This window comes from Podarcis cretensis, assembly GCF_951804945.1.
Source record: "Podarcis cretensis genome assembly, chromosome: 7".
Classification (NCBI taxonomy): Eukaryota; Metazoa; Chordata; class Lepidosauria; order Squamata; family Lacertidae; genus Podarcis; species Podarcis cretensis.
Window position 1 is genome coordinate 57189261 of NC_137176.1, and position 18418 is coordinate 57207678.

The 18418-nt window shown below is 43.2% G+C and overlaps 1 protein-coding gene across 1 annotated transcript in view; it reads left to right on the forward strand.

Annotated features, from left to right (window-relative positions):
• The window catches only part of CLVS1 (clavesin 1), a 67700-nt gene that overhangs the window by 38942 nt on the left and 10340 nt on the right, over positions 1 to 18418 (forward strand). The window contains exon 4 of the mRNA XM_079984668.1: positions 16477 to 16587. Within this exon, the coding sequence (XP_079840794.1) occupies positions 16477 to 16587 (111 nt within the window). The remainder of the gene's footprint in view (positions 1 to 16476; positions 16588 to 18418) is intronic.

Below are 18418 nucleotides of genomic sequence, written 5' to 3' on the forward strand. Positions count from 1 at the left end.
TGGCATTTATAATATACTTTCTGGATGCTACATTTGTTTCCCTAGAGACAGAGCTCAAAAACCGAAACCAAAAAAAGGGGTAAAGTTCTTCAAGAGCATTTGCTACTCTCTTTTCATCAAGATACTGCACAGGCAGTACATTAAAATGCTCTAATAATGCCGCATTTCCCCATACAAAATAACAAGGCCTTCTCTTTATAAAGATGTACTTGACAAGGGGTTGCAGTGTGTAGGCGGCAAAGAGCAGCCTGCAATTGTTCTGCTGCGATGGTACCTTGAAAAGGAACTGCCCAAATGGTAGCGTAACCACAATTGTTTCTTCCTTCTCAAATAACTTTCGGATAAAATTGGTTCAATTTAAAGATAAAGCAATAGCTCCACAACAATACAAACTCTACTGCAGAAGCAGAAAATAGAAAGAAAATTGTGTCACACAAACAACAGGGTCGTTTGGATCGTTATATTTAACATTAATAATCTGCCAGATAAGGGGCTTCCCCTTCATGCGAAGACACGTTCAGGTGGTTTGAGCAGACGAGACCAGCAGTGGGTCCAAAGGTCAAGAAGGTGGTTTCTGAACATCCTGAAGAGGAAAGTGAGGGGCAGGTGGGAACCTGGAAAGATAGCCCATCTAGGAGAAGGAAAATTCTGCTGCATTGCAGGATATCTCCGGAAGAAGAAAAGGCCAAGGAGTAAACCCCACACAAATTTGGAGTGGAGTCCCTAAGGCAGTTGGATGGCATCTTGTATTCTGGCAACTCCTGCAGCCAAGCTGATGCCAATCACATCACCCAACAAATAAAATGCTTTAAATGTCTGGTTTCAACCTGTCACTGAAAAGATTGCAGTGTTTGTAGGAACCAGTTTTATTTCTGTGGCAAGAATAGTTAATCTGGGGCCTTCAATATGTTGTTTGACTCCAATCAGCCCCAACCAGCATGGTGATGGGACTTCTAGCCCAACACCTGAAAGGCCTCAGCTTTCCCCCACACTTGCTCTTTGGGAAAGGGAATTCCATAGCTACAAAATAAATGGGTATTAAAGCCACAACCAGTGAGATAATTTGCTAGTGGGAAGTGGTGGCAAGCTGAAAGGAAAGAAGAATTACCACCCTGATCTGTTCCTATTAGGAGGCAGTGATGGATGCCTGGTTTGTCTCAGTACCAAGCAAGCATGTAATTGCTGACTTACCAGATTCCTCTTGCACAGGCTTCTACTGGTAGTGGAGATGATTGTCAGGGATAGACAGATCAGGTCCATGCCACTATCACATGAGTTTATAAATACATATTTCAATACCTATATCTCAACCTATTTTCTCCCAAAAGACCTATTTCTTAATGTACCGTGTTTCTGTTTTTGAGCCAAATCTGCATCAGAGCATCTGGGAAAGCTGGTGGAAACTAAGTTCTGATCTGCACATTAGTCTGAGAGGTGCAGATCAGATCAGATCAGAAATTCACAAATTTTCTTTCCCCAAGCAGTCCAACTACATGAGGATTGCAGGGAGCAGGAAATATCAGGTCTGTGTGAGTTTCCTCTGTGTAGTGAACTATCTGAATTTCAGCTTGGAACATCTTCTTGTCAGTGGACCATTTCAGGCTATGGACTATTTCCTTTGGCTGGCTATTGGACCTTCCTAGGAAAGGCTACAGAGACTTCATGTCTGAAATGAGACCTTGTCGGAGTAGTTGGGCAGCCTTGGCCTAGCTTTCAGACTGCCAATAGACATAGTCATGGATGGACTGGAGGTGAGGCAACGAATCAAGCAGATGAGGGTTAAAGGACCAGAGGCAATTGGAATGCCAGAACCCAGCAGGAATTACAAGGCAGAAATTGAGGACAGAAGGAGATGCAAATCCACAACACATTTGCAAGATGGAGAAAGAAATCATTGGATGGTGGAACGGACTCCCTCAGGTGGTGACTCTTCTACATTGGATGGCCATCTGTCAAGATTCTTTAACTGTGATTCCTGCATTGTAGGGGATTGGACTTGATGAGCCTTGAAGTCCCTTGTAACTCTACAATTCTATGCTCCTAACTTTTGTGGGCACCACACACACTCGGCAAGCATACCCTGCAACCTATTATATTGGCTACAATGGGATGTATCTGTCAAGCCTAATTTTGGGCGATAGACCTGGACACTCAGGATACTAGAGAAGACCTCTGTGGGGCACATGTGTGCCTGCAGGCACCATATTAATAACCCCTGTTACAGTAGGTTCTTGTTCTATTAAAAAAAGTCCTTGTCCTTAAAAAAAGTTTATCTAATTCATTGCAAAGTCATTTCTGAGTCAGAAAAGGGAATGAGTCATACTGTTCAATTGCATCAGCTACATGGTTCTTTGAGTATGCACAGTTACTTTGGTGAAAGATTAAGGTCACTGCATATGGTTGCCAACAGCTCCAAAGTGATTCTAAGACCAAACAACCAGAAAGTACCCGCTGCATACTTATCTGATGCATTTGATGCTTTGTATTTTTGCTTTCAACTTTTAAGCTAAGAGAAAGAGCTGGGTTCTTTGACCAGTAGTTTTGTTCATCAACCTGAATGCTGATATGAATATTGGGCACACTTTTTTTGTTTAACGAAACATTGGAGATGTGATTGCAAAGGTGGCATAGTTACTCACTGGCATTTTGAATGGGCAAAAGGGTGTGTGCCTAAGTCCAAATACCAGATGCCTTCATTTGTTAATATGTCATGTTTATTTGTTCAAGACAAAGTTGACCACAAAAATGACACATGTCCAGGAACATTGGGGTAGACAAGAACCAGGGAATCAAAAGTGAACATTGACAACAGAGGTAATGTTCAGATTAAACTAAAAAGGCAAAAAGTTATACAGTGGTACCTCGGGTTACATACGCTTCAGGTTACATACGCTTCAGGTTACAGACTCCGCTAAACCAGAAATAGTGCTTCATGTTAAGAACTTTGCTTCAGGATGAGAACAGAAATCCCCATTAGCCCCATTTAGCCCCATTAGCTAAAGTGGTGCTTCAGGTTAAGAACAGTTTCAGGTTAAGTACGGACCTCCGGAACGAATTAAGTACTTAACCTGAGGTACCACTGTAAATATATTTAATGCTCTCCATTCCCCTCAGTTTATTTCCTGTCCACTTCCTAGTGGTTAATCAATAGTAAGTGTGCCATTTATTTTTTGACCAGCCACCACAAAATTGTTCCTGCTGCTGCTCAGGAATTCTAAGAAATTAAAAAACCATTGCAGTTTTGAAAGGCACAGACAAAAACCTGCTCCTTGATTTGGTTACCATATCTTTTAAAGTGTCCAAATGCATAGCGAACAGTCAAAATATATAGTAGATGCTGATTTGATATTGTTCTGCAAATGTCAGTGAAAAGGAGCACGTAGTTTTCTGAGTTCTAAACAAATGCTCAAAGGTTGTGGTACATGAATACGGCAATCAGAGGGAATGGTCAAACAGTGTATGATTTACCAGCATGGAGTGCATATCAACAGCTTGCCAGTGCCCCATCTGCAATCATGCTAAGAGGTGTGAGAAGAGGGAAGGGAAGAGATACTGATGTCACAAAAGCAGTAAGGATGGTGTGTATATTGGCAGACTTGCTGCAGTTTTCTCTTCTGAACTTTCTATGATGAAAATTCATCGGGGGGGGGGGGATTTCTTGAAGATAGACTAATACCAGCCTAATAACTTACCCCCCCCATGTAAAACCTTCACACTGTGGAACAGTGTGAACCAAGATGTGTGAGGTGGAATTCACTGAGTCCCTTCTCCAACCTAGTTACTTTCAGATTTTGGGTTACAGCTCCCATCAGTCTCAACCAGTACAGCCAATGGCCAGGGATGAAGGGACTTGCAGTCCAAAACATCTGAAGGCCATCAGCAGGGGAAGTCTTCCCTGAGTGATGCCGTCCACTTCCAGTACTGAAAGGAAGGTATAGGAAGGCACCTTCCCTCTGTCTATTGCTATGCCATCACCACTGGAAGTCTTATCAGTTGAATGGCCAGCATTGTAACTGCAACTACAAGCACAGTAAGGAGCTGTCAAGTTTATACATCCATATTAAACATCATAGCAAAGGGTGGAAATGGAATTATATCATAGCACACTAGTCACAGTGAGCCTCTCCTTGCAGACATTTCAAGCAGGTTCTAAATCTCTGCCTGAAATTTTCACTGCAAAGGGACAGGTTGTTCTTCTAGTGTCCAAACACTAGTCATGCCCTTGGGTTATGAAGGTGAATTTTGTTATAATGATGGAACACAGCTTGCTGTCCTCTGCCTCTCAGAGGAGTCAAAGGGCTCAGAAGAATGTTCCTCTCTTTGCAATATGAAAGAACCCAGGATATTGCTTATTACCACAGGGATTTCTTTTGCTAAAAGCATAACTTCCCACATTTCAGAAAGACAGGATTTCAGGCATCACTGTTCAGTGTACCTCTTTCTGTTGTAAATTACAGAGGGGTGATGGTGTTAGAGTTCCTCTAGAATAGATGACCTATTTATTGAGCGCTCATCACTTGTACGAAGGTTGGATTATGTTTGGTTTTTATTCTGATTCGTTTGTGGGGAGTCTATATGACAACCAGCATTCATCCTGATTTGCTTTGGGGTGTTTAGATGTCTTCCTGTTAATCATTCGCTCATTTTCAGGGCATTTTCCCATGATTTTTCTATCTTCCAAAAGGCTCTTTCTTTTTTGAAGCACCAGGGCAACAAAACACTTTAACCTACTTTTGTGGTGTGAGCCTCAGTTTCCAGGTATGCACTTGAATCTTCCCACAAAATCAGGAGGCTCCCTCTGTCAGTTTCAGCAAGACAACAAGGAATCCTGGGGCATCTTAACATCTAACAAAGTTATTGTGAGCTTAGCTGAAGACATTTTGCTGCTTAAAGCAGAGCAGCATTCGCCTATGCCTATGCCCATGTCAATGTACATAGTACTCCAGGCTAGCCAAGTTATTTGGGGAAGTGGGGCAGAAAATTTCACATGCACCTCTCTTCCTTCTTGTAAATGCAACTACCACCACCACCGATACTACTACAAATAGATCATAATTGGCTGCTCTTTCATGACATTCAAAATTAGTTGTCCTTCTCTGCCTAATGGTAGAGCTGGCCCTGACAGGGTTAAGATATGCATCAGACTCCAATACATCATATGCATGAAGTTTTTCCTACATGGGTGAGCAGAGCTACCCTTAGTAGAGAGAAAGAACAATATTTTTTAAATAGTAGACTGGAAAGAGAAGCTGCTGAATTGCAACTTATCACCAAACTTAAAACCATGGAGAGACCTGGTCTTAACAAAGACATTGGATTCTTATCTCATTATACATGACAAAGCCATTTTTCACCTTCTCACACCTTGCTTTTTTCTTGTAAGACCTATTGCAGTCGTTAAGAGTCGTCAACAGGCTCATCACAGCTATCTGCCAATCACCGAAGGGTCTGGTGACTTCTGTTTCAGTGTATCTGAAGAAGTGTGCATGCACACGAAAGCTCATACCTAGAACTAACTTAGTTGGTCTTTAAGGTGCTACTGGAAGGAATTTTTTTTCTTTTATTTTGTTTTGACTATGGCAGACCAACACGGCTACCTACCTGTATTTTAAATAATGAGACAAGGTGGCCATGCAGTAGAAACAGATAGCTGTAGGTGTCATAAAATTCTGCAGCACACAAAGACAGAATTCAGTCCAATCAATAGATGATCTAATCTGCCAGGGTGTGGCCCATTTCCAGCTAGTGGCCACTGGTGATGAATTGGCATAGAAAGTTCAATAGTATACACACCAAAGGAGGATAGTAAACTAAGCACTCCCAGAATTTGCTGAGACCAAGCTCTGATGCTGTCCATATTGAAGCCAAGTTGGAGTGAGAGCAGAATTTAGTACATGGGAAACTTGGTATAAGTCTGATCATTGGACCATTCAGCCCAGTATCTTCAGGGACTGGCAGCTCATCAGGGCTTCAAACAGAATAAAAACATGTGCTCTACCATGGAGTTAGAGCCATTCCCTAAGAAATGATGCTTCCTGTCCTTACTCTCATATCTTCAAGATGGATACTTTCAGCTCTCTGGAGTGGAAGAGGTTTGGAAGGGTCTTGCATATTAGGCAGTAGTTTAAAGATTGAAGCCACCACTGCTTAGTAGGGCAAACACTTCCCTGTGTGCATATAAATGTAAATACCATGTAAATAGCAGTGTTTGCACATCTGGACACCTGATCTAGCCAGCTTCCCCATACACATGTAACTGGGTGTTCAAAAATTGTGTGCACGTATGTAGGGTATCTGCATATTTCCTATTTACCACCCAAGTTTCTTGCAGCAATCATTTAGAGCTGCTGATTTTTTTTGCTCTGTCCCCTCCCACCCCCCCCAGTTTGGTTGGCACAGAATGGTTCAGATGAATTTCTATTTAACTTGAATCAATTTGCCCATGAGTATGTAGTTCAATTAATTCTGAATGTAATGGATTACTACACAAGCCCCATTCCATCAGTCAATACTGTATAATGCGTGTGCATGAACCAAGAAGAGAAGGAGAGAGACTGTTGCTTTTAAGTCAGCCGGCTTTTATGAAATGAAAGGCAAGTGCCACTAGGCCTTCCATAATTATGTTCTGTTTTGTTGTACTTATCTATGTTAACCAAAGCTAGGGGCATTTATCCTCTCTGTGACATTTTGGGAGAAGTCCCTGGCTGCTCACTTTCCCATGCTTGGATGTACAGATACTGCCAAGCCCAGGGTCATGAAAATGCACAATAGAAGTGGCGTAGAAATGGCATGGATCCCCTTGATAACATGCCTCAAGGGCACAGTGCATTTTGAAAGAGACTCGCAAATGACCAAGAAATCATTTTAAACACAGCTTTTGCTTTTATCCTTCCAGTTGCATGCAAAATGTGACCCCTAGTTGGTTGTGCACCTTTATTCTTTCTCTGTCTCAACCTGGTTGCTACCCTTTGCACCAGGGTCTCAAGGCTGGTGCACCCCAGATGTTATTGGACTACAGCTCCCATCAGCCCCAAGCAAAGTGGCCGGTGGTCTGGGGTGGTGTCAGTTGGAGTCCAAGAACATCTGGAGTACTCCCTGTCAGCTACTTTGTATCTTGGGGTTGTTAATCACCAATGTACCAAAATGTTATTACTATCAGGTAAGAATTGGATTGGCTCTGTCGGTGTGCTTGTGCAGCCCTGACCTCAGAGCCACCTGTCCCTACCTTTGGATCATTCTAGGGAACAACAGTAACACTGCTTTACTTTGGGGTGGGGGTGGGGGTATTTGGTGCCAGCCATTTCTAGTTATGTGGCAACATAAATGAGTATAAAAGTAGGATTGAAATGTGAATGCATGAACAGTGGATTGAACTAAAATGAATTTTTTTTAGAACAACAACAACAACCAAAACGTAATTTGGGCATCAAATCAGCCTCAGGAGATTCGGTCTATTGATTGCACTCTTCCTATTAATTTAACAGAGAACAAGATACATGGTAGCTGTGGAAATGTCTCTTCCCTTTCCACACTAATACTTTTCTCCTTGTCCTTAATGCTGCACAATACAAGATGACAGAGCAAACAAGGAGTAAATTAGAAAAGCAAAATCCGCTCCAGGGTTGTTGGTATTCCCTGGATAGTCTGGTTTGGCTTAGAAACGTCACTTCTCTGAGATAATTATCTGCTGCTGGTCTGATGACTTTAAATGAGCAATGGAAAGCTAATAGGTTACAATGACCCTGAAGCTTACTTGCTTGCAGACATTGTGAGGTTAAAATTAAAAGAAGACTCGAGATCCTGAATCAACAGTAGCATTCATTTCACAGCCTTGTCTGAATGAGGACAATGTGGATAGCCATCATTCCAAGATGATGTGGTTTCCAGTTCTATAATTCTGTTAGGAAGCCTAAGAAGAAGAGACCTGCTAGATCAACCTATCTGGTTCAGCTTCCTGTTCTTGCAGTGGCCCACCAGAACCAGGACCTAAGTGCATCAGGACTTCTGTTCCCCAGCAGCTGATATTGAGAGAAATATCTCCTCCATTGCTGTTGGCAGCACACAGAGTAACCCTTTTAAAACCATTGAGGTTGGTGGCCGTTAGTGAAGGCAACAGTGGAGAATATTCAGAATGGATTTTTTTTTTCCTGCAACACCATTTCAGGTTGTGCATCTCTCAAGCCTGAGCCTTACTTCTAAAGGAGTGCCTTTGACATTGTTTTGTATATTGGCCTTGGTCTATGTGTCCTTGAATACAAGGATATGTACTGGAGGATCTGTGTGATTGTAACTGCTACATCTGGTGCTCAGAAACATACTGCCTCTGACTGTGGAGGTTAAAAAAAATATGCACTGCTGAAACAGAACCTAAATGTTGGTGGGGTCATGTTCTTTTCTGAATACCAGTTTCTGGAAAGCTCAGGAGGGGAGAGTGCTCTTGTGCTCAGGTCTTGCTTGCCAGTTTCCCACAGGCATCTGATTGGCCACTGTGAAAACAGGTTGCTGGACTAGATGGGCCACTGCCCCATCTAGCAAGCTCTTCTTGTGTTCTCTCTCTCCCCCCGCCTTTTCTTCTCCACTCACTGGGCTGCCAGGAAATATCCCTTTCACTAGAGATCTGAACTGATCGCTTGCAGACACCTTTCTGATATACAGTATTTTATTTTTGAGATTTAAATACCACTTTTGGGCCTAACAAAGGCCCACAAGAATGAAAGAACCAAACCAAACACCACCTAGTTACAAAAATTAAAAGAAAAACCTTGAAAACCCAAAGTGGCAGAGTTAAACCTTCTCATATATATTAAAAGCCATTAAATAGTCACACAGAATAAGAAAGTTTCCACTGCCTGCCAAAATGGCACCAGGCATTGGGGTAGGGCTAGGCTCATCTCCTTCAGCTGGATGATCCACCAGCAGAGGGCTGACACGGGAAAAACCACACCTCACATTCCCACCAACAAAACTTATTTTGCTGGTAGGGGATTTTACAGGCTCTCTGTAAATGACCCCCCCCCCCCACAGACACACACCTCTGGGCAGGGTTGTATAGAGGAGTCTGTCTTCCAGATATCCTAACTTAAGTCATTTAGGGCTTTATTAGCAAACACTTCTCCCTTTTCCTCCTTCCATTCCTCCTCCCATTATCTCCCTGACATTCCGCGCCTCTCCCTCTAGGCTCCCCCCCCCCACCGTGAAATTAGGTCAAGGCCTACATTTTCTCCACCCCTGATGTAGAGAGCTCCAAAGTGGCACACTTAGCATTATATATATATATATATATATATATATATATATACACACACACACACACACACACAGTATATATGATTTCTAGAGAGAGCTATAGAAATCTCAAGGCTATGATTTATTTTGATGGATCATAAAATAGGACACTGTTATTTTGCAAAGGCAGATCAAAACTTCCTGAGCAAGTACTTTGGCTCTGCAACTCACTTTATTTAACTCATCTGTCAACTGCAAAATAAACAGAAGGCCTGGACGTATCATTATATTGCAAGAATGATTATGGGAAACAATTGTTAATTGCTCAGTTTATTATGTACTGAACACAACAAGAAAACAAACACAGTGGAAAAATCTATAGGGTGTTTCTGCTAAAGGATTAAAAATGATAATGCCCTGGTGCAGGTCAACTTATTCCAGCTGAGTTTATGAAGTGGAAAAATAACTTAACACAGATTCTGCTATAGCTCTCTATTATTTAATCTGTTTTCTAAGCGAGGGGGGAGATTGAAGATAGTGGTTATGCTTGGAGACTAGCAAAGTGAAAATTCAGTTCTGAGTACTGATTTTAGTTCTGACTACTACGTTTTTTTTAATGGACAGATGCTTCCAGATTGTCAGCACTGAACTATGCCAGCTACAATCACCCAACCAACTAACCTAGGGTGTCAAAAATGAACTTGGGCTCAAAATGGTGTAGGATTCCTTTCTCAGTGTAATTAGAAGCTGTTACTATTACATCTGCAGCACTGGTTCATATAGGGATACAAAGACTGTATATACTGGTTCATATAGGGATACAGAGGGATTTATTCGACAGCTAGATTTCACTCTTGGTCTGAACGTTTCCTACTTGCTGCCTCACTTTGGGTGCAAGCCAAGGTATGTAGGTTTACACTGGAGTCACGCCATATTTTTTAAAGTGACATGCTGTGCAATGTTAAGTTTTTACAGGGGAGGGAATCCAGCTCTCTGCAGCAATTTTAGGCTAAAACTAGTCATATTATTGTTTATTACTGTTTATTATTATTATTATTATTATTATTATTATTATTAATCACATTGTACACTCACATCTCAAGGTGATGTGCAAGAAAAACAATTTAGAAAAACACCCCAAAGTGCAGATGTATTTAAAACAAAAACATGAACGTACATCCAAGTATCCTGTTCAAAATGGCAGTCTTGTGACACCTATAAACAAATTCATTTGTATCCTGGATTTGCCCTTTTAAATGGCAAGGTACCAGCTCAACTGCACTACCAGGTCCTGCCCCTGTAGAGCAAAGCTCCAGCCTGCATTGTTTGGCAGCAAACTGGAGCTTGAAAATAAATCTGCTGACAGAAAAAGTTTGGGTCTGGGGCAATTGCTCATATTACTGCAAGTGATTCTTGTGCTGTTCTTTACACAAATGGACTTCATGCACATAAAGAATGGCACGGGGATTTACTGGGCCAAGGAGGAACAATCTAGAAATGTTTTATCACCACATGTCCTGGAAATAAATCAGCTGGGACCAAGGCAGTCAGCATGCACTGGAATCATATGACGGCAAGTGAATCCACTAACCAAGAGGAACTTTTTGAGAAACTGTATGGATATAATACAGGCATAGGCAAACTCGGCCCTCCAGATGTTGTGGGACTACAACTCCCATTGTCCCTGACCACTAGTCCTGTTAGCTTGGGATGATGGGAGTTGTAGTCCCAAAACGTCTGGAGGGCTGAGTTTGCCTATGCCGGATATAACACTTAGTAGCCTTGGAAAGCCATACAGTAAATCCTTAAATGAAAAGATTGCATGTTGTGTTTAAAGGCAAGAAGCTTTGCCTTTCATGTTTTATGTGTTGAGCAAGACAGTCTTTTGGGATTTAAATATTTTAATTTGTGATTTTAATGCCTTCCTAAATATAGAAGAACTTTAATCTTTAAAAGTTATTGTTTCGATTGCATTGGATCTTAGAGGATGGTAATTTTATCACTGTTGTACTAATACAAGCGGTATTGCACTGCGGCATTTCCTGGGAATATGCTTCAATCATTAACGCTTCAGTTAGCAATTTTGCTTTGCAAAGGCTACAGCACAGGAAGAAAAGGTTAAATGCCCCCTCTGTGTGGACTGCCATCTGCTTGGGGTCAGGCCCACCTTCAGCTGCTAATTAAAAATTGAACAACATCACCAAACAGCACATTTAACCCAGTCTGTTGCTTGGCCCTAAATAGTTTTGGTTCAGCTAGACTATTGTCGATTTTGTTCAGGGGCCATCTGAAGATGCAATAAGTATACTGGCTCTAATGCAGCTTTTAAGAAATGACTTTCTTGCTTTGCATGTTAGTATCTTTAGCATTTGGCAACAAAGATGCATTAGGCTTCTGCAACATGCTTCTACAAGAAAGGAGAATGTGCTGCTGGAGGCAGTGGGGAGAATAGAGAAATACTGACATGTAATGGCTTTACTTCCCAAGTTAGCAAAAAGAACCTTGGGGAAATCAGAAAACAAATGAGTAATGTGAGCAGCAAACCTCCACGGCTCCTAGACAGTGAAATAACAAATTACTGCGTTTGCAGTGTCCTTCCTCCCCACCATCCACCTCCCTGTGCCTTAATTCTTTTTCCCCCTACTGAGATACAATGTGCCCATCTCACATTCTCTCTGAGAAGAGGGGAGAGTGGGACAGGCTCAAATCACAAAGAAAGGTCTACGTAGTTCACACATATGAAGCAAAAGCTTTTTTTGCCTTCAACTAAGGTAAACGGCGTTTCCGTGTGCGGCTCTGGCTCTGGCTCTGGCTCTGGCCAGAGCAGCGATGTCACGCTGGCCACGTGACCCGGAAGTGTCTCCGGACAGCGCTGGCCCCTGGCCTCTTAAGTGAGATGGGCGCACAACCCCAGAGTCTGTCAAGACTGGCCCGTACGGGCAGGGGTACCTTTACCTTTACTTTAATTTGTAGATGTATTCTATATACCACTGTAGAATCAGAACCCCATAATGCCATCCAAAAATTATATCTAGGTCTACTTCAAACAAATGCTTATTTTTATTAGCTAGTATCTGACCAAGTCATTCTCAGGATAGAAGCATTGAATTCAGTGGGTTTAACTCTTGAGTATAATTTAGCCACTCTGTGATTGGTGACTTACCAAGTTTTGGTCTATTAATTTCAATACGTTTACTTTGGGTAAAACCTAGTTGGTGACCACATTATATTTCTTCTCCTCTAAAGATCCACCTGGTTAAATATCTACTAAAATATCCACCAGAAGTTAATGTTTGGTTTTCATCTATTGCCTTTATAATTATACTTTTATAGGTTAGGTTTTATCCTGCCATTTTTTTAACTGTTTAGGGTTTGTTTGTTTTTTTGTTTCGCTAATGCTTTGATGTTTTTAATGCTGGTGTTGCTACCTGCCTTTTCAATAAAGGTGGAGTAACTCTTTTCAATGAATACATTTTACTTAATTAATTGAACCTGTTGTTTCTTGCCCTGAACCTCCATGATAGAACAAGACACAAGTTCAAAGTTTTTTCAAAACAACCAGGCAAGAAAATTAATTACGGTATACCTGTTAATGGTGAGTTGGCTAAATCACATTAGGCCATTATAATGAGAAACTAAGAAGGGGAGATGTAGGTTCTAAGGCAGCAATAGACAAACTCCAGCCCTCCAGATGTTTGGGACTACAATTCCCATCATCCCTAGCTAACAGGACCAGTGGTCAGAGATGATGGGAATTGTAGTCCCAAACATCTGGAAGGCCGGAGTTTGCCTATGCCTGTTCTAAGGCTTATAGTTAGAAATGTTTCCACAGACTTTACTGGGGTAGCATTTCTGTAAAGATTTCTCCATTTGTACTGTGTTATTTGGGAAATGGTTTGCTGTGTTTTCTCCTGCCAACCTAGCAGTTCAAAAGCACGTCAAAGTGCAAGTAGATAAATAGGTACCACTCCGGCGGGAAGGTAAACAGCGTTTCCGTGTGCTGCTCTGGTTTGCCAGAAGTGGCTTAGTCATGCTGGCCACATGACCCGGAAGCTGTACGCCAGCTCCCTCGGCCAGTAAAGTGAGATGAGCGCCGCAACCCCAGAGTTGTCCGCGACTGGACCTAATGGCCAGGGGTCCCTTTACCTTTACCTTTTTTTGCTGTGTTTTAGTCTAACAGTGGTATAACATGTCTGCAGCTTTTATTAAAAGGATGGCAGCGAAGAATCTCTCCATTCTGGTACAGGACTTTTTACATATTGGAGGTAGATTGGTAGAAACCTCAGCAGCTCACTGTGGCTTATTTGCAAGGCATTTTCAGGATGAAATTGCTTATATCTATAAGAACCTAGCAGGCCAGTTTCCAGTAGTGTGCAGAGTGCTGCCTGGTCAAGTGTTGGCAGATGAATTTCAATTGATAAGACTCAAGAATGTGGATAAGGTACTTTGATAGGTGCAGGGAACCATTGTGTTCTCGATCTTTTCCCTTGTGGCTGATAACATTTTGTAGGGATGGGACCACCAGCTGGGCCAATGAGATAATAAATGTCCCTCTGAGGCAGTAGTGGGGCCATTCCTTAAGAAACCTTCTTTGGACCCAGAAGATCTTAACAGCTGTAGGCTGGTTGCACATGTCCCTTTCCTGTGCAAGGCTCTAGAGAGAGTGGTGACTGACCAACTCCGGGCACTCTTTAATAAGTCTTCTTTTCTGGATCCAGTTGTGGTTCAGGCACATTTTAGGCACTGAGACTGCCTTGGTTTCCTTGTATGATAGCCTATGTGAGGAGAGAGATAGCGGAAGTATGTCTAGAGTTTTGGAGTTTTAAAATTTTTTTGTAAGCTATCCAGAGCACCCTGTTAGCTTTTATTGTTATGAAACTCTTGGAATCCATAAGAAATTGCCTGTAAGCTGCTCGTTGGGCATCCAGCAGCAGAAGGGGCCTGTTACTCACATGGTAATAATAATATTTTTATTATTTCTACCCTACCCATCTGACTGGGTTGCCTCAGACATTCCAGGCAGCTTCCATCAAATATAAAAGCACAGTAAGACATCAAACATTAAAAACTTCCCTATACAGGGCTGCCTTCAGATGACTTTTAGAAAAGTCAAATAGTTTATTTCCTTGACAACTGACAGGAGGGTGTTCCAAAGGGTGGACACAGCTACCGAGAAGGCCTTCTGCTTGTTTCCCTGTAACCTCGTAGGAAGGAAACCACCAGAAGGCCCTTGGAGCTGGACCTCAGTGTCTGGGCTGAATGATGGGGGTGGAGATGCTCCTTCAGGTAGGTCACACGGTTTGCATGCATAGGATCCCAGATGCAATACCTGTATGGCTGCCAACTCCTGGGAGCCAAGCTCCCCCCCCCAATATATTTTTTTGGGGGGCTGCCCCCCAATGTTAAAAAAAATAAGGAGGCAGAGGAGACCAAGCCTAGAGCCAAGCACAGTGCAGCTTCAGTAACCAGCTCCTCCTGCTGCTGCTGTGGAGGGGGAGAAGTGGGGAAGCAGCCCCTGGCTGCCAGCAGTGGTAGGAGGAGCAGGAGGCAGCTGAGAACTAGAGAGGAGGAGCCGCTAGCCATTGAAGCCATGCTGCTGCCACATTTGGCTCCACCCCGGCTCCTCCTGAGGTTGTGATGGAACATCACGCATCATGCACATGTCACACATGTGACACCCCCCCAACCTCCCTTGCAAGTTGGCACCTCTGAATCCCTGGCACCTCCAGGTATGACTAGGAAAGACTCCTGTCTGAAATCCTGGGGAACTGCCACCAGTCAGCACAGGTTTCCATGTGTCCAAAGGGATACAACAGGCATAGGCAAACTCCGGCCCTCCAGATGTTTGGGACTACAATTCCCATCATCCCTGACCACTGGTCCTGTTAGCTAGGGATGATGGGAATTGTAGTCCCAAACATCTGGAGAGCCGGAGTTTGCCAATGCCTGGGATACACGAATGAATGTGTGTGGCAGTCTCTCTGTCCCCGGCTCTCAGGTGATAGAGAGCTGCAGCCTTCCAAGCAAAATGTAACTTACCGTTGACTCTTTGCAAAACTGTGCTGATTTACGCCCACTGGGACTCTAGCAAAGCCCTGTTCCTGCCAATGAGAGATGCCACAGTAATTGATGTAGAAATACTCTCCTCTTCCCTCAGGGGTAATGATGGGAATATTCACAAAGAATGCTGCAATTTAAAAACCTTTTAAACTCACCCTCATCACACTTTGCCCTGATGCACAGCTCCTCCATTGTCACAACACTGTTGCATTTTAGTTGACAACATGCTTTAGGGGCAGTTCCTTGCCAGTCAGCTTTTTTTAAAATAACAGTGACGACAACAACAACAACAACAACACCAACACTAAAAGGGCTCCTCTAATGCTCTCCAACAGCAGGCAACTTGTTTTTCTTTGTGGGTGTAATTACAACATATACTCAGGCATCAGTGTTTCAAAATGACAGAGGACGCCAGTCTATTCCCTGTCTATTCTGTATGAATCTAATGTTGAGATTAAATAGAATTCATGATAGAAAATGACCCCGGAAAAAGTCTGCCCTGTCTTTCATCCATGTTATTCTGCATACCTGAAATTGGATCCACCACTGCAGACAACTCTGGGAGAAAGGACTCTACCTGCATGCTAATTTGCTGGGTATCTGTACAAAACCTCCAAAAGCAAGCACTTGTCTGCGTCAGTTTCCATGGTGCTGTCACGCCGCTCCCTCTCAACAGCTTCACTTATCAACATTTTCCACCCGTCTTCTTCTTCATAATGTGCAGTTCATTCACCCAGAAAGTTCAGCTATTGTAATGATGGCTTGGGGGGAGGGCAGAGGGGGGAAGGGAAGGCATCCGGGGTGAAGAGGTGAGCCTTGTTCACAGAGGTGTATGGGAACTTGGCTCTGTGACACAATGGGGAATTAGAAAACACACTCCCTCTCGCATTCATGCTGCGCTGCTTGCAAAGAAAGATACATGCACATGCACACACATGCACACACACACAAGAGAGAGAACTGGGGATGAGTCTGAGACTTTAAACTGCACACCCACATCCCTGCAGCTGCCCCACTGTGCAAGTGCTAAGAGAATGTTAAAGCAGAAGCTCTGTGTGTGTGTTTGTGCTGCAAAGTAGTCGATCCTAATGCATCAATTAACAGCCCAGCCTGTAGACCCGCTCCTTGCCTTCCTTGCCTACCTAACTGGCTGCCTCTGTTAATTGGCTTCCGTTTCTCTCTTCTCCACAGGACAGCTTTCCTGCTCGCTTTGGAGGAGTCCATTTTGTGAACCAGCCTTGGTACATCCATGCCCTGTACACACTCATCAAGCCCTTCCTCAAAGACAAGACAAGGAAAAGGGTAATTAGAAAACGAAGCAAGCCACAAGCCCACCCCCACCCACCCCCAGTGGCACAAGGGGGTCCCTGCTTTCTGCGCCTCCTCCTTTTGTCTTTGTGTGGTTTTGCTTTGCATGGCCTCAGGACGGCAGCACGAGCTGACGCCTCAGTTGGAGTTTGCCAACAGCCCGTATGCAATCAATATTTCAGCAGGAGACAGTTATTTTCAGAATCTAAGCCAGGCACCAGAAGGGGAAAAAACACACCTTTCATCGTGTACAGAAGAAATACACCATTTTATAGTATAAACACACACAGCTACGGTAGAGTACTGGGGGTGGGGAACCCACAGAAACTGTTTGAAGAGCCCTACCCATTACAGATGAGCAGGGGAACCTCATGCTATGGGGCTTCTCTGGCCACATTCACACAATACATTTAATGTGCCATAGCCGTGGCTTTTTACGAAGAATTCTGTGAGCTGTAGTTTACTAAGGGTACTAGGAGCTGTTAGGAGACCCCCCTCGAGCTACAGTTCCCAGAGTTCCCTGGGAAGAGAGATTGATTCTTAAACCACCCTGTGAATCGTCGCTCTGTGAAGGGAACGGGGTCTCCTCACAACTTTCAGCACCCATAACAAACTACAGCTCCCATAATTCCTTGGGGGAGACATGACTGTTTAAAGTGCTACCATAGCACTTTAAATGTATGGTGTGAATGTGGACATTTCTCCTCCCCAGCTCCTCAGACCACATCCTTAACTAGCTGTGCTCTGTACCTTCCTCAAGTGAATTTGAATTGTCTGGCTGGAATGTGTCTTTGAACTGTGATAATGCCTCTTGCTTGCCTGGACAGAGGATGGGAAGGTGTGTAAGGAAACCTCTGGTTTTTACATGGCTGGCACAGAGCCTCCCATACAATTGTAAGAGTCATACACATTCCTGCACCCATTTTTGTCTCTCCTTCTGCCCCTCCCTGACATGTGCTGCCTCTGCTCCCAGATGTTTCCCCACAAGGCATCTCATCCCTGCATTACAGACATCTTGAGAGAAGTCTCCCATTTTGCTTCCTCAGCAAATTGCTTTTCTTGTAAAAGGGTGGGTGGGGGAATAATTGATGTCACCCAAATAATTCAAATTCCAAGCACTGCTGGAGAAGAAGCAGGACTTTATTATGGCAAAGGACTTGGGAATATTGATTCCTACTATATACCATTTTTACTACAGCCTTCATAAAACTATGCTTGAAGAAGGTACTTTTCTATGCAATTCCTCTAATGGCTAGAAAACTAGCTGAAGAGGCATGCTTGATTGACGTAGGAAAGGAGTGTGGATGGAGTCAAAGAAAGTCTCTACAGACAGAACTTCATACTCCCAATCCAGGAGAAAAACTGCAAAGAGCAACACTTTTGGTACCAAACAGGAATGCAAAGAGAAGCTTCCCAAATTGACACTCCCCCCCCCAAAAAAAACCTGTTTTGTTACAGTGAGATAACTAGAGAAATGTAATTGATAGAATACACCCAAACAACCATCATCCTTGGCATCTGTCTGTCTCAAGAGAAAAGGGAAGAGTGCACCATCAGGGGTAAAGTCAAGCTGTTGGAGTTACAGCACCTGCTATTGCTGTAGAGACCAATAAGGGAGAGATATGTTTTATTGCAGCTGGGGAAAATGAAGGCATCCTGTTGTGCTGATCAGGGCAGGATTTAGGTTTGATGAGGCCAAAAACTACTGAAAGTAATGGGGCCCTTTATATGTCCAGCTGTCCTTCGTCAACAACAAATTGTCACTGTTTTTTGTGTTGAATATATGCTATATGGTAATTTATGGACCTAATAGGTATTGAAAGCC